General features: G+C 43.6%; 1 protein-coding gene and 2 long non-coding RNA genes across 5 annotated transcripts in view; 1 reads left to right on the top strand and 2 right to left on the bottom strand.

Annotated features, from left to right (window-relative positions):
• Positions 1–3,792, bottom strand: part of CXADR (CXADR Ig-like cell adhesion molecule) — a 36,551-nt gene extending 32,759 nt beyond the window's left edge. For both annotated transcript variants that reach the window (XM_030020274.2, XM_030020273.2), the window contains exon 1: positions 3,670–3,792. In XM_030020274.2, the coding sequence (XP_029876134.1) occupies positions 3,670–3,724 (55 nt within the window). In that variant the 5' untranslated portion in view covers positions 3,725–3,792. The remainder of the gene's footprint in view (positions 1–3,669) is intronic.
• A 49-nt stretch (positions 3,793–3,841) lies between these two features.
• On the top strand, positions 3,842–4,900 carry LOC115343800. The gene is made up of 2 exons (XR_003924283.2): positions 3,842–4,156; positions 4,342–4,900. It is a non-coding gene; the product is annotated as an uncharacterized LOC115343800 (long non-coding RNA).
• Positions 4,901–8,282: 3,382 nt separating this feature from the next.
• Positions 8,283–21,525, bottom strand: part of LOC115344173 — a 30,407-nt gene continuing 17,164 nt past the window's right edge. Inside the window, exons 2-3 of one of the 2 annotated variants that reach the window (XR_003924469.2) lie at positions 17,154–17,216; positions 8,283–9,719 (exon numbers count right to left, since the gene is read on the bottom strand). This is a non-coding gene — a long non-coding RNA (uncharacterized LOC115344173). The remainder of the gene's footprint in view (positions 9,720–17,153; positions 17,217–21,525) is intronic. The other variant, XR_005932904.1, reaches the window with a different exon arrangement.

Raw genomic sequence — 21,525 nt, 5'->3', positions numbered from 1 at the left:
TAAGAGCAACAATAAGAGATATCATTACAGACTAAAGAAATTCCTGCCTAGTTGTTTGCCTTAAAACTCTACTCAAACCCTTATCCTCAATTTGAGCATTCGGTGCACAGCATTACTATTTTGTATAACATACCTTTTAAAGGGTAAATGGATCACCACATATGTAATCACTTTTTTATACCCATACAAAGATAGATACTAACCTGGCTATGTTAACATTTCATACTTATTGAAAATTTGTGTTCTGCCATTACACATTTTTAGAAGTTTAACAGCCAGAGGTCACTATCTTATTTGTTAAATGAGGATCACAAGTTAGGCACCTATATTTATCCTCAGTCTCCTAAAACCCTACACAAACTTGAATTTGCTCCAAATGGAATGAGATGATTTCCCCAACACTGTATAGCCAGGAGAAGGTTACCAGTACGTACACAGTCCCCCTGAAGTCACAGCACAGGCAAACATGTGCTCGGTGCCATGGACAATGAGAAATAATAGACTTTCTTTATATTAGCTCTTGAGATGACCACACATTCTGGAAAGCTTAGAATTAATCAAAAAACCCACATACACCAGTTTACACATCTGTAAGACCTAACAAAATGAACAGCCAGCACTTAACATCATGACTGAGCTGTCCTCTTCAAACAAGAATTCTGTATTGCCCTTTGGAAAACAGTTTAATATCAGTTATCTGAATAAAATATTTCAAGATCTGAAGAGGTACATAATTTCTATTACCCTAGTCCAGGATTTGTTGATGCCAGCTAAGTTAAACAGAATTTACACATTTTGGGAATCCCCAACTACTTAAAATGACTGGTCATGCGCAACTACAATACATCCCAACAGTACCCTTCAAATGGCCATCAAGTTCTCCCTCACCACAGACTTGGAGTGCCTTTTTAGACAGAGAAGAATTAGTACAATTAGAAGAGCTGTTACGAGTGCAGAAATAGCCATGCAAATGTAAATTCATACCACAAATCTGCAGACAGCAGATTTAATTTCACTACACCAACTTGTTTTGTGGCCATCTTCCAAAAGTACCAATGCAAGGAGAAACTGCCACAAGTTATTTATCAGTTGCACAGCCATGTAATACCAAGGCAGCCACTAGAATTAATTCATTAGTAATTACAAAGATAAAACAGAAAAGAAACATTCTCCCCTAGTACCCTGAAATGCTCAAGGACTAAGTCTTCCCTTCCTGAATGGGAAAGAGAAGTTCCCGATTTATTTATGACTGTGAAATTGACCTTAACAGAGGGATTAAACCCCTGAGCAGGGTTCAGGGACAGCTTAAATCCAAACACTTTCCTATTTCAACACAATGTTATAGCCCCATTGCCTGCTGAGGGTGTATTTTGTACAGTCAAGATAAGCCTTCTTATTTACACAAAATCAGTTATTTTGAATCCTCTACTTTTAGTGATAGCGAAACAAGGAAAATGAGGCTTCCGGGGGGGGGGGGGTGTGTGTGGGGGGGGTGGAGCTGTGAAAATAGCACATAGTGCAAGTCTTAAAACAACACAACAAATTATTCCAGCACCACAAACCCAAGTAAATACTTCAGCACCTAGACAATTCTCCACTGCCAACAGCTTTCACTCAACTGCACAAAAATTAGCTTCCTGTAAGTTTGGTCCACATGGAGAACAGCAACTTACATCCATTCCCTCAGTGAAGGAAGTAATGTCTATCTGGAACACAGACCCAGAAATACTAACTCAATCTGATGCGGAAAAACCACAAGCAAGCTCAGAGGATGTATCAACTCCTATGATACATAGATTATTAAATTATTTCCTTCAGAGGACTGTGTCAGGGTACAGTCACCCAAATAACCGTCCAAAAGCTATTCCTAATCAAAACACAAATATATTACTTTCTTTATGAAGTCATCCAATTTCACAGTGAAGTCTGAAGACACCGGTATACTTCAGTAGAGCTAAAGTGTAAAATTTTGTTCTGGTTTTACATTTTCTCATACATTAATTATTCCTAGCTTTATAGTATCACAGCCTTTTGTATCCCAGCTCATTTGCGGTACACATAATAATTCTACTCACAACAAACTTTAGTTACATGAAGCGTTTCAATATAAATCTTAATCACTAAGCCTGCCAACTAAATACTAGTAATCCATAGTTCTTACACAGCATCTATCTTGTTTCTAACTCTGCTTAAAGAAACAGAGTTAAAGCAGAACTACGATAGCCTTTCATGCAGGAGATCAGAGCTCATCGTTCCATTAGAGAGAGAGTTTTGATCCCATGAGTAATTTCCCAAAACAGCAGTGACATCAACAAAGGCATTAACATTTCAACAGGAAGCAAAAACTGGCCTCCTGACACCACTGATACACATTTTACTGTGAACCTGAACCTCCATAGGTTGTCATCTTTTGTAGTTTCAAATAAGTTTGGGTCAACTCTAGTGGAAACTTACTTTTTTTTAAAGATAAGTTTAGGAAATGTTTACATGGCACTCCAAGTGAGTTCATTACAGGAACCTAGTAACACCTAATAACGTTTGAGATGAAAAACATTTGCCTACTTTTTCATAGCCCAGGCATGTTTGGTTTGTTTCTGATTTGTTTGTTTGTTTGGGGGGGATGGGGGGTTTGTTGTTGTTCGAGAACATCTACTCCTTCGTTTTCTCTCGGCAAGAAAAACAAAGGAGTTTAGATCCATCTAATTCCGCTCCTTTCCCCCACCCTCAAATTCTCTCATGTCTTCTCCACAGAGTTCAATTACGGCCATCGAGGCTGGGACAACTGGGTTGCCAGGGCTCTCGAAGCCACCCGCCCCTTTCCACCCTGTCACAACAAGACCAGTCTTCAAGTTAGATCCAGATACTAAAGAGGCATTCCTCGTGCGGGGTCGGGGTTTGGGTTTTGCATCTGATTTTTTCGCTCTTTCCACTTCGGTTTTCACGCGTGGCGCTTACTCAGCCGCACGCCCGCTGCGGAAGCCGCTCCGGCCGTCGTCCCTGCCCCGCCGCGGGCCGCCCGCCCCGCCGGGCCGGGGCGCATCCAGGGGCGAGACGCCGGGAGCGGCACCGGGCGGGCACCATCCCGCCGCCGGGGGCCGCGCGGAAAGCCCGGCACGCACAGACGCCGCCATCGCCGCCGCCGCCGCCGCCTGAGAAAAGAGGCACGCCACCGGAGCCCGCAGCGGGGCGGGTCGCCCCCCGCCACGCCGAGCGCTGCCCGGGAGGGAGGCGGGCGGGGGCGGAAAGCGGACAAACCGCGGCAGCGGCGCTGGCCGCCCCGCCGGCGGGCGGCGAACAAAGCCCAGGTCGGCCCCGCGGCGCGCCCCAGCCGCCAGCGCCCGCCCGGGCACCGCGCCTCAGGCGCCGCTCGCCACCCGGCCGCAGGCGGGCAGGGGCCGGGCGGCGACGCCCGCCCGGGAGAGGGGCTGGCGGAGACGAAGCTCCGCGCCCAGCCGCCTCCCCGCCTCACACACACGCACGCCGAGGCGGAGGCGCGGCGGGGCAGGCGCCCCCCGGTCACCCGGGGAGAAGCCGGGAGGGCAGCAGCGCCCCGCCGCCCTTTCTCCCAACCCGACAGAGCCGCCGCCGCCGCCACCACCTCCCCCCCCCCGGTCCGGTCCGGTCCGGTCCGGCCCGGCCCCCTCCCCTCCACCTGCGCCCGGCGCCCACCTGCGGAGCAGAGCAGCACGAGGGACACCGCCAGCAGCGGCAGCGGCGGCTCCATGGCGCGGCGCGAGCGGGGCACACCCGGCACCGGCGGCTCCGTCCCCGCGACTCCCGGCGGGCACCTCGCCCGCCCCGCGCGCACCGCCCAGCAGGTGAATCAGTGCGTCCCGTCACTTCCGGCCGCTACCCGCCCCGCTGCCTGCCCCCCGCCCCCCCACCGGCCGCTCGGCGGCGCCCGCCCCCGGCAGCGGCACCTGCCGCCGCCCGGGGCCGGCGCGGAGCCCCTCGGGGCCGGCGGCCGCCCCCGGCGCGGCAACACGTGCCCGCGCCCCTCGGCGAGGGGCAGCCCCCGCCGGCCGGCCGGCCGGGGCTCTCCGCGCCTCGCCCGCAGACCGGGCTCACCGGCGCCGGGGCCCGCCCCGCCGCGCGGGCCGCCCGGCAGGAGACGCGGGGCGGCGCGTTGGCCCAAGCGCCCAGAAGCCCGCCCGCGGTGGCTGAAGTGACGGCCGGGGCGCTGAGAGCGCGGGGCGGGCGATGGCGGGCCCCGCCGTGAACGCCGGGCACCGCTCCCGTCGGTAGTTTTGGCCCTCGCCATTGCTGCGAGCACCAAAAAGACGGGTCTTGGTCAGTCCCCATGGCAACGCCGTTGTAAGGTCTTGTGCTTTCTTTACACAGAGCATAGGTCTTCTGACTGAAAGATCTGGAATTGAAGAAAACGAGCAAGACAAAAGGAAGATCAGACCGTCTGCGAAAGGGTACAATCAGACTTTCTTCTATAGCGCGACACAGCTGCACGACACCCAAAATGGCAGCCCCAGCCGGTTCCAGAAAAACACGGGTTGTGCTCCACGTACAGCAAAACCATCAGTTACATTTATCCGAAGATAAAGCAGACGTGACGAGGCTTATTCTCCATAGTTGAGTGCGTTCTATGAATTTATTGCTATGCGTGTTTTGCTATAGACTGCAGTAGCAAAGCTGTTAACTGACGTAAATGTGTTTCGGTCCCTGTGGTTTATTCTTGTAAAGGGGGAAGTTGTATTGGCACCATCTCCTTTGTTACGTCCACAGCTCTGTCTGTATTAAGAAAGCACCTCCGTAACCAAATATTTACACAAATGCAAAAGCTATGTAGTCCAGATTTTGCAGTCCAGACAAGTTTTGAAAGGGATCGTATTACTGTTCGTTATTTTTCCTTGATGTCCATAATAAATAAAGTTCAAATAGATTTGTATATGATTATGCTCTGTATGTATGAGATGAGAGTTTAAAAAGCAAAGTTCTTTCTGCCCTTGTTGAAGACATTAGATAAATGGGTGACTACTCATAAGGATATTTTCCCAAACAGTTAGCTAAAAAGGAGGTGTTACGCCTTTCATTAAGTGAAGGATTCCTAGTGATGAAATCGGCAGCGTCTCCATTTCTGCTGGAATTATAAATATATGAACGTGCACTGACATCTTTCAAAATGGTTGGTTACTCTAAGTAAAGCAGCAGGTTTTACTTGCTAGCTCTGAATTAGTTTTTTGATAAGGAGGGTAAATGCATTGTCATTTTCCATAAAGGTTCAGATAAGTACTGCTTACATCTTGTAAGGACATGACAATTCACAGTGTCTGTTAGATTCGTTTTAAAAACAAATCTACCCAATAAGATGCTGGATACTATACGTAAAGCATGGAATTTTAAATCAGGAGATTACAAGCATTTTATTTAATGACAGAACAGAATTGTCGTTCCCTTCTATGAAGAAAGAAAATATCATTCATGTAATATGAAGCTAAAGGAACCAGAATCTCAAAGTAGGGATATTAAGATTTTAGTTTCTTCTGTTGTTTTATATGTGCTGCAGACTTGTGCTTTAAAGGGTAATCTGACTCGAGTATCCTAGCCTGACTGGATGAGTGAGGTTTTTTGCTGTACATCCACTTGCGTCAACACAGAAATTATATACCATGGGAAGTATAATGAGGCAATCACAGTCATTACAGAAAGAGAAAATGATTTGTCATTAGAATGGAGATGGTTACCCTTCTGTGAAATAAATCCTAGCTAGTAATTAAAATAAATACTGTACTGCATTTAGAAAACAGGAGGTCCACACTTTGTCTAGCTGAGACAGACCTATTCCTGGTCTCATTTAAATCAAAAGCAACACTGGTACAGTCATGTTCACACTCCTGAAAATTAAGAGTACATCAGAGTACAATGTTTAAATAATAATTATTTTTAAAAAGAAAAAAAAAAAACAATGCTTCCCCACTGCAAATGTTGGTCAGGTTAATAAGGCATAAAGCTACCAGATTTATTAGAGGATGTGACATTCTGTAGATTTTGAGTGGCCTATACTTCCTGGAACACTAAACACAATGAGGGAAAAAGATAACTCTGAAAATGACCACTCACAGAGGAAAAGGTCGGGTTCAAAAGTTTTTGAACAGATTTCTACTAGTGCCAACATTTTGGATCAAGCCCAAAAAAGGCTCCAAGGTGAAGGCAGAATCCAGTCAACAAGAGATATCCACTGGAGCAGAGGCCGGCAGTCGGGACCCACATTTTGTAAATGGATAGTTGTTTAGCATTTCTTTTATGGAAAATGCTGTCTCATGCTCAGGAATCTTAAGATTTATGTTAAATATAAAAAATTCATTTCATGTGTTTAAAGTTAAGAAAAAATTCAGTATAAGAACCCCTACATCAGTGTCAGCTTAAATTTATGGATAGCTTGAAATCAAACAAAATCAACACAATCATCTTAAATTTTTTTACACAAAAAGCACAAATTCAGAAGTAATTTTACAATAAGTTTACAAAATGGTGTGGTGGGACTGTCTGGTGTATCCAAAATGAAACTTTTCAGAACCCGAATAAAATGGTTTGCATAATTCTACAACTTCCCTCTACTTTTTGAAGGGAAACTATCCACGAATTTCAGACTCAGGTTGTAAATAATTTGTGTTCCCTGCTTTGGAAATGCTTGCTTATCTGCCTGACCTTCCACAAAGTGAAATCATTATTGTTTGGTTTTGGTTTGGTTTTTGGTTTTTTTTTTTTTTTGAGGGGAAGGGCAGAAGAGTATCAAGTGCAGTTACTTGCAGGCTTGACCTACAGAAGAAATGAAAATCATCCATACTTGCAATACACAGGTCATGCAGGACATGACCATGCCACACAAGGAAAACGGGGTTATTTTGTGTTTCAGTTTCTATCCTGTACTGGAGGAGGTACTATGGTCAGCCACTGCCGCTCTTGAGGGAAAACTCCCCATAGGGCTGTACAGTTCCTAACATGGATAATAACGTGTCTCAAGAAGGGCAAGAGAAAAAAATAGGGAAGAAAGATAAAGAGAAGGAGCAAGTAGTACCCTTGGGACTTTGGGTCTGGATTTCTACTTGTAGGAGGGAGTCATTGCATTTTTTTCTGGGACACATTTTCTTCTGGATCAGCAGACTCCATCGGTTTACTCTATAATTCAGGTCAGAGCCAGCACAAGGGAGGACACAGGGGTATTTTGCCGGGAGAGGGGAGATGGGGTAGGAGGATGGGACCATTTCTGTTCAGCAGTTGCAGGCTGCTAGTGTTAGGTGCGAATCCACCTGGAGGTTGGTCATTTAAATTGGAGGTGCCACAGTCCTGCTCACCACCCAAACCCAATATTCCTACATGTGTACTTGTGCTGGCACTGGAGCTCAGGACACTAGCTGATAAGATAGTTTGGGAACCCAGGCTGGCTAAAGATTAATACCTTTTGTTTTTAGCCAGCTGAACTCCCTGAACTGCTCTCCTGCTTATTTGCCTGAGTGCCAGCTGGTGTAAAAAAAGGGGGGGGCTGGGTGGCAGGCAGGGAAAGAGCAGGACTGTGAATCAACTGAGATCAGTTTAAGCTGCTGTGGCAGCACATCTAGAGCTGTGAGAAGGGGAAGGTTTAGCTTGTGCAACCATTTTTTCCAAAATAATTTTCAGCATTGCTTATACTGGTGTCCATGCCCCCATGTGAGGAGCAGGCACTTTCATACTGCTAAGCTTTTTTTGGCGCTAGCTGCCCTTCTATCAGCATTAGTTAAACTAGCCCAGGGCAAATCAGGCTGATATGCTGAAAATAGCTGCCAGAGTCAAGAGATAGTCTACATTAAGGTCTCATCAACATGGGGAGATTACAGCGAAGGATTTTAGAAGGCAAAGTTACAGAGTGCTAAGTATTTCATAATAAAGCTTTGAGCAGGGGCTCTCACGTTACCTCCCAACTGGCAGAGCCCAGAGCAGCGTCCCATTCCTGAGGCCAGGGAGTGCAGGCCTCCAGCTGCCCCACTGCAACAGGTCCAGCAAAGTATCACCACCCCCTTCCTCAGCTCAGCTCCCACAGGGTGAGCACCCCAGTGATGCCTTGGAGGAGTCACTGATCTGCACCCGTCGGGTGACCGGATGACCAGGTTCTGCCTTTTTCTTTAACAACCTTGGGCTCTTTCCAATCAAGCTTTCAAGTGCTTGCTACCTTTTTATAATGATAACTAAATGCAATCCATTAGTGGGGAAAATAAGAAGTAAAGGAAGAAATTATCCAACAATAGCTGAGGTTTAATTATCTTTAATTCGGGTTAATGTTTTTTCACAGACTGTCTTGTTCAGAGTTAAAATAACGGCTTTCACATTTAGCACCTCAATCAAGTAACAGTTGCTATCAGGATAAGATTCACACCTTGCTATGCTCCTCTTTTTGCAGAGACAATTTTTGGCAAAGATGTTTTAAGAGGGCAGCAATTTACACCGTTGTGTCCCTGTGATATTAAAGTTTAGAAATGTGATTTGCCTTGAATAATTTTCTCGCAGAGGTTACTTGAATGTTTGCATTGTTTACATGCAGAAACAGCAGAAAGAAGGAACACGAGTCTCCTACCGATGGCAGTTAGAGTTGACACAAACTTAAAGCTACATATTTATGCTGTGAAAGGGAAGCAAAATCCATGTAATGTAAGATAAATTTGGTTTGTTTAAAGTCCAGAAGAGGAGTGCATTGTGTGATTCATCTTTATAAAAATATTAATGCTACACATCTTTTATTAGTTATATATTGGAGGTTTATTTGTATTCAAACTTTTATTGTATATGCACGTGGCAATAAAAGTGCAGTGTCTGTTGGCTGGAACATTAATACAATTGACAATACAGATCTGCCCTGTAGCAAACTATTTTTCTGAGCTAATATTCACCACAGTGACGCCTTGATTGAAGAAAACTTCCCTTAAGAGGAAAAATAGATGTGATTTACAGCTTTAGCAGCTGATCTGAAGATTTCCTGTCTCCCAAAGAGGTGACATTCACATTCCTCTCTCTTTTCTCTCTGTCTCTCTTTGCATTGAATTTCAGCTGTGACATTTGCTGATGCCTGTATGACCCAGCAACAGCATTTCATAGAAAGCACAATCCTAGTCTCCTCTCCTCACTTTCAGCTTTGCAGTCACCAGACTTTCCCTTGTGCCAGCTTTCATAGAGCTTTGATAATCATCTCACAACTTAGTGAGCTAATTCAGCTCACCAGACTAGCAAATAATTACTCCCCTCCACTTTTATATCAGCTTGGTTTACCTGCAGAATAGATTACTGACCATTGCTAGTGCCACCAAAGCAGCACAAGCACAAGCTAGGAGGAGGTGAACTTGTGAAAAGGATTGGAAGAACAGGCCCGTGCTTGTTGGTTGTAGCGATAACTAGATCTTCTCAGCTGCCTCACGAATTTTGGCTTTTAGAGTGAAATTAGCTGTATTACAGGGCAGTTGTGTTGAAGCACAACTACACTTGTGAAGAAGTGCTGCATTCCCACTCCTACAGCTGGCTCCTTGTGGAAGGAACTCGGCATCGACGTCCAGCATCCATCCAGGGGTTGTACCCCTAACATGGATCTTTAAAACTACAGCCAGAGAAAGACAGCAGTTATGTGCTTCCTCACAGGGTGAGCATGGGTTATGCTTCCTTTGGGTTGTACTCTCCAACTGGAGTTGCTCAACACTGGGGGGTTGGATTCTTGCATGGCCAGGCTGGAAGTGATCATTAGAGAACTGAAAGGCAAAGAAAAATATGGAAACCACCCATAAATAAGCGGAAAGGTGTAAAAGCTGACATCTGTGGATAGAAGGAGGATGTTTGTAATTTGTTTTTCTAGTGCCCAGAAAAAAAGGGATGGTCTTGTGAGAATCGAACAGGCAAGACTAGGAACAGGATCCACACTTGCAAAGGAGAGAGAGGAGAAACTGCATCTGAAAACCAAGAGCATTCATGAGCTAAGAGTAGCGGGAAGGGGTTCTCCAACCCTTCAGGTAGTACAGTTGAATGGGAAGATAATCACAGATATGCCGGAGGCAATGGCATTTCATACTTAATCCCCAAATTAACTCAAGTCAGTTTTAGCAGTGCAGAACTAGTAACTGATGGTGGCTTGGACTGCATGATGAACTTTTGGATTATTTTGTTTGTGCAAGGCATTTATAAATGGTGCTTTAGCACTTACCAGCCTCTTTGGTGCCTGCATCTATCACTTAAGATGCCAGTGACATTTTCTGAACTCAGCTGCCACTTTCCTACTAGGCAGCCAAGTTTCTCCTGGTTGTCACTGCTGACGTTGCCCAGTCACTAGCAAACTGCTCAAAGCCCTTTCCTGAGATTAAATCCCGGAACCCCTGAGGCAAGATCCTCCATAATCAGGGGAAATTACCCTTTCATACCAAGCTTGAGGCATACCTGTTAAGTGGTATAAGGGACAGCCTGTGACCTGGAGTGCATAAGCCTGCTATGCAGTACTTCTAGTGACTGCCTTAACAACTGTGTTGTCATGCAACCATTAGCCAGTGGAAGAACCAAGAAGGTGCATTAAGACAGGAGCCAACTGCATGTAATAGTCATTTCATCTGACATTCATTTGCTTATTCTGCCAGTGAGACCAGATCCCACAGGCATGCCCAGATCACTCCCAATGTCTGTGGCCTGCCAGCTCACGTGCCTGAAGGTCTGGGTACAAGCTGACAGTGGATGGAAGAACAGAGCGTCAGCACAGAAGACAGTGGGAAGAATAAAACAACAGGGCAAAAATAAGAGATAGGGAGTGCAAGTACAGGATGGGAAACCAAAGTGTTACATCTGGTACTGGCAAACCAATCTGTGATGCTGATGTCAGGGAGGTGTTTGTAGATCTCAAGAACAGGCAGGTAGGTGCCATTTCAAGTCTGTCAGCTAGTTATACAGAGTCAGTAGCTTAGATGCCTACACTTTACTCCTTGTCCCACACTCCACCTTTCACTCTTTACCAGTGTGAGACACCCTGTGCTCAGCTGGCTGCTTTCTGATATATTTCTTGCGTAGGTGTTTGATATTCCTCTTCTCCAGGGAAGCCCAGTTCGTTAGCTCAGGGCTGTAAAATCTGCTTGTCGCAGGAGTTCAGGTGTTTCAGGGTAACTGCAACAGTTCTTAAAGCCAAGCTCCTCAAAAGCATGTCAGTGTTAACTGCTGTTGTTTCCAACAGAGTAGTTAAATAACACTGAGGATCTGTATGTTGGAGCCCACAGTTAGAAAGATTCTGACAGTACTTCCATCGAATACCTATCGTCGCCATACATGAGATCACTGAAGAATGGCAATTTTATCCAATTTGTTTGAAGCCTTGTGTTGCTTAGTTTTTTAAGCATCAGCTTCTAGTGTCATGAAAAACAGAACTTCCATTAAAAATGAACAAATATCAGAATTTGTTTGCAGCTGATAGACTGGGAGGAACAACTGTGGAAATCACAAACAAAACCCAAATAAAAATACTCTTAACTTTATTTTTTGCAAGAAGATTTTTTTTTTTTTTTTAATGCAGCCTCAGTATTTGGGAGTGTGTGGAGAAGGGACTTACTCATAAGTCTTTGGTTGGCAGTACTACATAGTAGGGTTTCCTAGCTCCTTCTGAGATGGCTGCCTCCTCCTCCTCCTCCTTTTCCTCATTTCCATACACTCCTGCCTCTTCTGCTTAACCCTCCACTTTGCCTCTTCAGGCTCCCTTCCTTAAATTTCATTTTTTCTCTGGTGGACATGTATCCAGGATACATTTAACTATGGTAATCCCTAAAATCCTGAAATTTTGTCTAGCAGTGGCTAGGATCTTGAGAATGCTGAAACTGCTCTTGTGAGTCACTTATAGATGTCCCTGCTCTAAATTATGCTGTGTATCAAGGGGGTTCTGCACAAGCAGAAGAATGGATGTGACTGCCAAATAGCAAACTGTGAGTAAAATAGCCATACTGTTGGCCCCATGGTTCTTCCACTGCCATTATGTCATCCTCCATTTCCCTAACCTTGGATACTGATCACACACCCTCAGAGTAGGTCCAGCTGACTGATACATTGGCAAGTGCAACATAAACCACACTTTGCCCTCCATTGCTTCCCTCATCGCAGCCGCACCCACTGGGTATGGCAGGGACTTTGGCCCAGGGAATCCACATTTTTTTTCCAGACTAAAGTTTCTGATTGTCCAAGTTGGAAGTTCTGGAGAAGCCTGCCCCCATGGAGGCAAAAATAAAGGTCTAACAACTTTCAGTGCATAACTTTACCAGTTTCTGGAAGGGAGCACATGACATAGCTGCTCTAGATAGCAGTGGACGTTGCTCGCTGACCAGAAGAGAAGCCCACTCAAACATGCAGGTGTCCTTCGTTGAGATTTGTCTTCCCTGCCCAATGCATTTAAACAGCGTCCTGTTTTAAGGGAGAGTTCCAGTTAGTGTTCCAGGTTGACTTGGATGCATTTCTAGTTGCTGGATCATTTAACATCACACCACTGTAAAAATTTCACTTGGTAAAGGGTTTTTTTGGGGGGGGGGGGGGGGGAGTGTTTAGGTAGGGTTATGTAATTTTCCTTCCTACTGTATAAACAGGTTGGGTTGGTTTCAATAGTGCTTTGTAATTACATTAGCTCAGGAAAAAATGCTGACAGCGTAAGGAATACATATTTTTACTGATAACAACCTTTGTAATGTCTTGCGTAATTATTTACAATGAAACCTGTTTTAAATGGCCTCCCAGAGAGCCAGTGAAAAGTATTTGCCCAGTAGAAGTAGCCCCTTCCAGTAGCTAACTGGAAGTCTAGCACTGTTAACCTAATGGCAAACTATAATAATGACACTGCTTATTGCAAGTGGTGCTTATTGCAGAATTGTGGTGTATTTGGGGACATTCTGAAGGTAGTCCTCTACAAAGAAATTGAACTATTTTTCAAATTCTGCAATTCGTTTTTTCTGAAAGCATTTCCCTTTCCTCCATGGTTTTAGCTTACAGCCTCTTGTTAAGGCAGATTTCAGTGGTGAATGTCATCCTGAATTATATTTTAATCTTTCATCAATTAGTGAGATACTCCAGGAGGATGAGCAAAATGTATTCAGGAGTTCAAAGTCAAATGGCATGACACGGAGAGGAGAGTGGGGAGGCAGGACAGCCAGAGTCTTAGTTTTGCTGTTTGTTGAAATCTCTGGGCAATTTGCTTCATCTGCCTCTTCCCCAGTTGTTTCATCTGAATAATTGTGTAATTAAATATTTGCTTGTCTGAAAGGGACAGTATGAAAAACTAAAATCGGTAACTTATACTTGGCAAAACCCTTTGTCCTACTCCTTCATACAGGAAATACTGAAGTGCAAGAAATGTTATAGGTGCTATAATGTCCATTTCATAGGACAATTTAATACATTTTATGACCTCACACTGAAAGTTCAGAGATCTGTTTGCAGTACAGGGTGGCAAAGGCTGAAGCTGGGTCTGCAGTGACATCAAAAGCAGCAGTCCTGGCCCTTCCCTTCCCCCATGCTCTCACTGCTCTGTGCTACTCCTTTGTGCTTGGGCAGTGTTCGTTGCCTTGCAGCCGCTGGGGAGATGGGATCAGGCAAATCCCACAACTTAGGAGGAGGGAAAGAAGCATCAACCCAGGACAGATGAGGGTTGTGGCCTGCCTCTTTCAGCAGCAGCAAACTTTTAGATCAGCTCAGCTGTTTCGTGAAACCTTATCTTCAGATAGCACGTATCAATGAAAGCTATTGATACTTCACGTAAGTACAGGCTGCAAGAGAAGTCCTGGCACCACTGGAATGAAGGGCCCAGCTCCCACCGAGCTCAGAGAGGTCAGAGCTTCCCCTTACAAGGTGTGGCTTCCTATCAGCCCTCAAGCAGCGGCTTGGGACGGCGTAGGCAGCTGCCAACACAGCCCTGCTGTTGGCAGCATCAGTCTTTACCCCCTTGCTGAATCAGTTCCTGAATCACTCACTACTGGTTATGAGTATGCATATGAGGATTGGTTATGAGTATGTATATGAGGATCAACATATGCACTCCTGATAGCATCGTTGCAGGACGATCGTTTTTGCAAAAAGGCAAGGATGACCATGTGGATGACCATGGGATTACTACATCAGCTAAACTGATTGTCATTTTAGTTAAATCTGCTATTAAAAGACTGTCAAAACTATGTATACTATTGTCTGTTTGTGCTACAGTGGTGGCTAACAGCTCCAGTTACGAGTAGTGACTCTGTTTCACTAAGTATGCTAAGTATGCATAACAAAATGTTGATCTGTGTCCTAAGTAGTGTGTCTACTCTGTTCTCTGAAGCTAGTGTTTCTTTTTAGCACTCCTACAGGCATGCAATTAAACTGTCATAATGAACCCAGCTATTTCAAGATAACATTCTCAGTGGAAATACAGCACTTTAATTTTACCACAAAGTAATATGACTCAGATGATAATTGACCTGGTATTGTAACCTCATCCCAGGTCAAACATGATTGATTTACAGCGTGACTTTATTTCATAATAGGCCCTTCTTCTTATAGCCGTAGCCTCCTAGCATTTTTTTTTTTTTCAGTCATTTAAGATGGTACAATTCCTAATGTTTTTCTTTTCCCTCTGTTGGAGATTACTACTCCAATAGCAGAAGCAGCAAAACAGCAAGTGTATCCACACATCAGCTTCTCCAGTTTACTGTTTGGAAATCCATCAAATCAAAGAGCTTTCAGCTCATCAGCTTCAGGATGAAGTGACCAGAGAAAGGGAAGGAAGTAGAACAGCCCTTCTTTTTGTTCCTGTTTTTGCTGCATGCAATAACTTTCAGTGGCTGGAGGCTGGGGGGGGCGGGGCATATCTTAGTGGAGGAAGTGGGGCAGGATACTCCATAAACTATCCTTTTTCTTTAAGCAAATGTTTATAATTTGCTTTAGCTGGCCTGAAGCTAAGTTTTTTATACATACTATCCTTTAGCAGTGCAGACAAATCAGAACAAAACCCAAGTATTTATAGTCTTGACCAGAACTATGGAGAGTACACTTCTCCCTACAAATAGACTTAATACCATAAATTAACTGACCTTTTTTTTGACTTGTAATTTAGTCAGTGTATGCAAAAAGTTAAAAGACATCTAGTGAGGAAAAATACTAAGTGCCTCTAAGGTAAGTATGAAACAGACAGAAGGAGATGGTTATGATACAAGTAATAACACGTAACTGCCTACCTACTAGCAAACTATTTATGTTTCCTAGGAGAGAGAGGCTTTAAACAAGGATGTGGAATAAATTAACTTAGTGGACTTTTTTTTTTTGGGGGGGGGGTATCTTTTGATGCCACTGACGATCAAAAGAGAAAGCAGAAAGGTATTATGTGCAATAAAAGATGATGCCACCTGACAAAGCAGAGGCCAAGAAGGTGAACAGATTGCAGGGATGTGAGAAAATACAGGTAGAGTAGATCTCGACCAACACAAGACCCAAACAAGTAGTATTTTTGACATGGTGGGAAAAAGGAAATAATGGAGAGACACAAAAGTAGACATGGTATGGTCAAAGTGATGAGGCTGGAAGAAAGATGTGTTTATACTAGAATTTAAAAAACAAGATTGCATCTGCTAAACTGGTGGAAAAGCAATGGCAGCAGCTTATCTACATGACTTTGCCATAACATAAAAAGCAAACACTTTGTAATTTAAAAACCTTACCATGAAGTTCTGCAACAATTACTTAAAATGCTGATACAATTTGCCACTAGTTGAAGACAGAGAATAAACTGAGCCTCAAGTGTGTCTTGGGCTATGAAGACTCCCGTGGTGCCCTCAGAAACAGGATAAGGCTTTGTGCCACCTCTGCCTCATGAGATCCTTTCCAGATGCCTTATACTTTCTTCTGATAAAATCTATTGCCTTTCTCTGTAGGTGTATATCTTTTACAGCACTTGAGAAGTGGCTAGTATCTCTTCAGACAGTCAAAACAATCCTGGTGTTTTGACGGGCTTACATTTTGCTTCATGGATTTAAAGTGAAGACTGCACAGTCTTCCCCTCACCAATTTGTATGCAGGTATCTTTGCCCCTGTCATGTTCTGCTCTCTCCTTGCTAATGTATAAATGGGAACTGGGTGGCCTATTATGAATATAGCAATATGTGTGAATTTCCCAGTGCACAGAATTACTCTCACCAACCTTCAGGATCTCCGCTGCCACCAGTAACAACCTGTTGCTGGCACAAGGACTGCTACCTTTATGCAGAAGAAAGATTTTTCTCAGGACCTAGTCCAAGAATCATTCCACCAGAAATACTTCAAACCTGCCCATGTTGGCACAAATTTAAACTTCTTTTTTTTTCATTTTTTTTCTTCAGCAGCGCAGATGAGATATATATTTACTAAAAAACCAAACGAAACAAAACCCCTCAAATGCTATTCTTTCTTGCCAGAGAGGGAAAAGGTTGAGCCAGATGCTGATCTTTATGTTTCCACTGCTTATATTTGTTATCTCCTATATTTGTTAATGGTTACAAAATGATCAAGTACCTTAGAGCTGAGCAGAACACAGCCATGTTATAAACATCAAAGGCTGATCAGGTTGGAAACAGGGATTAGGAGATTTTGACACTTGTTTTAAATGCGTTGGAAACACACTATGACCCTGTGACACTTTCCCAGATGGAAAGAGCTGCCCAGGTAGCAGTTGTGCCACCAGCCAAGGACCCCCCAGGAGAGGGCAGGCTGAGGAACGCTGCTGACTCTGGGCAAGGGCTCATCCCGGGATTTCCAACGTTCCGTGATGGTTATCCCACCCATTCTCCCTCTCTGGCCACTACAACTACAGACGTAGGATTCAAGAAGATGCTTTAGAACAGAGACAGACTTCACTCTCTGGAGGTTAGGCTATTGACGTTTGACAGAGGAAGGTGCAGCTCAGTAACGCTGAACAAACACTCCCGGCCCCTCTGGTCTTACACCGCACCACGTAAGACTTAGCTCTTCTTTAGCTCACGTCTTGTCAGGCAATTCTGTTACAAAACAACTCAAAAATCTGCCTCAGCACCACTGTGGGGACAGGCAGCCGCAGGACCGCCAGGAGAAGCAAACAGCAAGAGGGAAGAGGGTAGAGGAATGAGGAGCTTCTCAAAAGGGCTGGGCTGGGGAACATAGCGTACCCGTCAGGTGCAGCAAAGGAAGAGTACACTGACCTGAGCACGGGAGAGACTCGACAGAGGAGAAGAGGAGACGGAGCCTGAGAGACGGGTTTGTCCCTGTTAAAGAAAGTGTCAGCGACATTTTTTAATAGATGTGGAGGTAAGGTACCCAGTTATAATCTCTTGTATTTGAAAATCTTGACTGCAGGCGATACAAATGAAGGATATATTAATAGGAGCAAATAAAGCTAGACAAATAATGTTTGACACTTCCCTACATCCTCTGCTCAGCTAACTCGGTACGTTTCTACATTCAGAGAGCTTATGGTTAGGGATACATGGGGGAACAATCACAGCAAAAAATGCTTCAGGTAAAATAGGGTGATAAAGGCAAACTGGACCGAGTTCAACAATTTAAGTGCATTTTAGGCACTAATAAATCCGTAAGCGCTGGTGAAGACATAATCTTTTAACAAAGTGAGGCAAGTAAACAAATGTAAGAGCTAGGTTTGTAGTTACCCTACGGGAAGAAATAAGAAACAACCAAATGAATAAAATAACTCTTTGAGTTAAAGAGCCTGCAGGGACCATTTAAATTCAAGCCAACACAGATGCCAGCTTCAGTTTTTAAAGACCAGGAGGGATTCGTAGAAATGCAAACCTTTTTTAAAAAAACATGATAATATTCAGAATAATTCATTTACAGAGCTCCTTTTCTGAAGGTCTTCAGGTTCTTAATTGTGTCTCTAAAGTGACCGAGGCTATTTAAGGAAAAAATAAGATACAGAAGCAGAGAAAAAGATATTGTTCAAGAAGGTAATAAAAAGACAGCCTTTAAAAATATAAAAGAAGCCCAACCGTCCAAGAAGAAATACCCAGCTCACACAAACATTCCATTGCATGCAAAACAAAACAAAGCAATTCTCTGATACAAGAATCAAACTGTGGTGCTGCTTAAGTTGTAAATGTAACTTTCAAAACAAAGGGATGCTCTAATGATTTTTTTTTTTGTTCTTACTATCATCATTTACATGGGCAGAAAGGATTTTTTGTAAAAAATGTGCCCATTTCTTTACATTAGGAATTCACTGTCTACAAAAAAGGCCCTTCAGATTTTCCAATATATGTTAGGAGTTCACAGCAAATATTTTTTTGTTTTCTTCTAAGAATTAGTCAGCATTTTTGTCACTTTATAGTGGCACTCTAATTACACTATTTAGTGCCAGTGTAACTGCATTCAGACTAAAAGCAACAGTGATGCAAATGCTCTTCCTCCCCCCAAGTGCCTACATTCAAAAATTACCTTCCAGACAAGACAGACAAGACCAAAGGCAGGGAAAAAGAAACATTTAAAATAAAAGATACATCTAAAAATGCAGGCCTTAGCTATACATTATAAAAGAAACAAAAATAAATAATTATATATAAAAATCCAGAGTGCTTTTAAGATTCTGAAATGACTCAAGCAGCGTTGCTAGCATGAGCTAGTTCTGTCATGAACTACAGCAAGAAGCAAAAGGTGAAAGTTACAGCTGTCTTCCAAAGTAACTTTTTGTTAATACGAAAAAAATGTTTTTTGTGAATTTGAGAGATCTGGAGAAGTGCTTTCTTCAGCTAAAACCAGAAGTCAAGAAGTAGAATCAAACCCGAAGTAAATCAAAGGTAGAAAAAAATGATTGTAGGGCAGCAACAAAAAAAGAATGAAAATTAATACAATGGATGGAAACATGGAATTAAGCATGGCGGGGGGGAAGTAGCTGATTTTATATATATATATATATATATATATATATTTCTTTTCCCTGGTCTTTGTTTCTCTTTTTCTGAATGGGATTAGTCTTTCTAAGTATTCCATTTATTTTACCAGGCAAAATCAAACACAAACAGAATGCAGGGCAGTCAGGAATGTAGCACTTCAACACCGAAATCTGATACCACCAGGTTCAACACCGAAATCTGATACCACCAGGCTGGACGTGGCCTCCGTAAAGCACTTCTTGGTCAAAGGAGGAATGATTAGCAAAACGAACTCTGAATCACATTATCACATTTCATTGTGCACGGTTCAGACAAAAATAAAAAAAAAGGGGGGGAAACCACAACAAAAAACATTAGACCGAAAAGGCTCCTAACTAACAGCTTGGTGGAGAAGAACAGAATGAAAATAAAATATTCAAGAAATATCACTGGAACAGCATGTTGACCATGTGAAGTTATTAAGCAATTTCTCAGATTTTTCTCAGACCTTTTTGCACATAAACAAAACCAGCTCGTTGAGAGCCCAACGTGCAGTGGCTATACGGGGCTCTATATACAGAGATAAAGCTGACCAGACAAAAACTGCAACAGCCTGCCAAAGCGCTATCATCTTCTAGGAAAACAAACGGCACAGCCTGAAACCAAAGAACTTCAAGCAAATCCTTCCCCCCCACACTCCCTGCCCCTGCACATCCAGACACAGCCTCGGGCTGGCAATTCAGCCATTGAAAAGGTGCAATCCATAGAATAACAATGCTGCTATTTGCCTTTGGTGCTGATAATGAGATACGAGGCTTTCTGGGAACTTTTATTTCCGATCAGGGAAAACAAAGATATTCCTGCCTCAGCAATTAATTAACGAACTAGCTTATTTTAAAGGAAATAATTGTCTCTGCTGTATGTGCTTTTATAAATCTACATGGACTAAAAATAAAAATAATCTGCTAAAAACGCATTGAGTAACTACCCCAACACGTGCCACAGTAAAACGGACCAGAATAACGCCATTAGTGGTAACCCAGCATCCAATTAGCATACATCCAGCTATCTGTTCCTCCTTCAGATACTTAAGAAGAAGGAGGGCAGTGGTGTGACTTGAGGGTTAACAAATGCAGCCTGCATCTGCTGTTAAGGGAAACACGCGAGTACCTGCCATGCATTATTTACCACGTATTAACTATGATAACCATGTTTACAGACTGTCACTCAAGGTTTGTCTCTACTAGCGCTTTTTTGGCCTCTCGCTGTCGTCGGTAGCAGTTTTATTGGCTTTACCACTCAGGTACCCTTTCTTGCGAGCCAGCTATAATAAGCATCAGAGGGGCTGCTCCTATCAGCCTCTTCCACGCAGCTGTCTGGCAGCAGCAGGGCTGTTTGCAACAACAGGAACTCGAGGCATTTGCGCTTTACAGCATCATTAGCACCAGATAACAGGAACGGGGCCAGGGTCTGGTTGGCTCTTTCTCCACCCCCCCACCCCCCCCTTTTTTTTTCTTTCTTTCTAGCGGTACTGCCCAGAAGACCAGAAAGAAAGAGCAAAAAGAAGCAAAACGTGGAAAAGGAAAGAGAGATCGGCGATCAAAATGTACAGGAAGAAAACAAATGAGGAAAGAGGCAGAGGAGGAGGTGCCTTAAGGAATTAAAATACAAAAATAAATTCACACTTCATTCCTACTGTATGGGGTGTTTCTCTATAAAGCTTAAATATATTGCATACATGCACCCATGTCTCCCAGTGTCTGGTAAACTGCTGCGTTAGAAAATACTCCTGTCTCAAAAAAACCCTGAAATGCTCTTGTTAGCTAGATTCGTATTTCACAGTGCTATAAACCCATTTAACAATTTAGGTTATGTATTACCATATAAATGCTGAAAGTAACCCAGGCTGGGTGTGTATACCTTCATTTCATTTAACTGGTTCATCATATGTTGCTGCTTATTTGCTCTTTGGGTGGAGTCCTATGAGAACTGGTTCTTTCACAAACTTCTCAGTTCTGCTGCTTGTGAAATGTATGTAACTCATCATACGTACACATTTACTTTCTAAATATACCTCTATGCCCTTTGTTATTCATCCTAGCCCAGCAAGAACTTCCTTGATTTGTAAGGCTGATAGTATGATCCTTACTTTTAATGGTGATTTCTCATGTTTACAAACTTTCCCAGACAACCTTTATGAGTCAGAACCAGGGATGAAAAACAGCCAAGTGCAGTTCTGCTGAGCTGCTGGCGATAGTCCTGCCAGCCAAAGACACTAACTGTGACGAAGAAATTAGAAAACATAAAGCAGATCAGGAGGAATGGGGACCTTTATTGGTTAGTGTCAATATCCTTGGGGTTGTCTATTAATAGAGAGTACTCTTGAGTGATCAAGTAGTTCTGCTTAAATACATTTTATTAAGCAAGGAATATTTAACCTCTTTGTGGGGCATATTTGTAAATACTGGAAAGCCAGTCTTCAGATTAGAGGAAAATGTGGGGCGTCTAATAGCTAATGGGTAAGAATGGGAACGGAGGTGGGGAGGAGAAGAAAACTTTATGCTCAGCTGCTGGTGGGAGGCCAGCACAGCACCTGTTGAAGGAGCACAGCAGGAACACAGCTTAAAAGTTGCAGCATGAGAGGTAGCACTGCCTTTCTGCTGTCAGTCCTGCAGGCTGGCTGCTCCTC

Source organism: Aquila chrysaetos, chromosome 7, assembly GCF_900496995.4.
Source record: "Aquila chrysaetos chrysaetos chromosome 7, bAquChr1.4, whole genome shotgun sequence".
NCBI classification, from domain to species: Eukaryota; Metazoa; Chordata; class Aves; order Accipitriformes; family Accipitridae; genus Aquila; species Aquila chrysaetos.
This window is presented reverse-complemented; position numbering and strand designations above follow the sequence as displayed.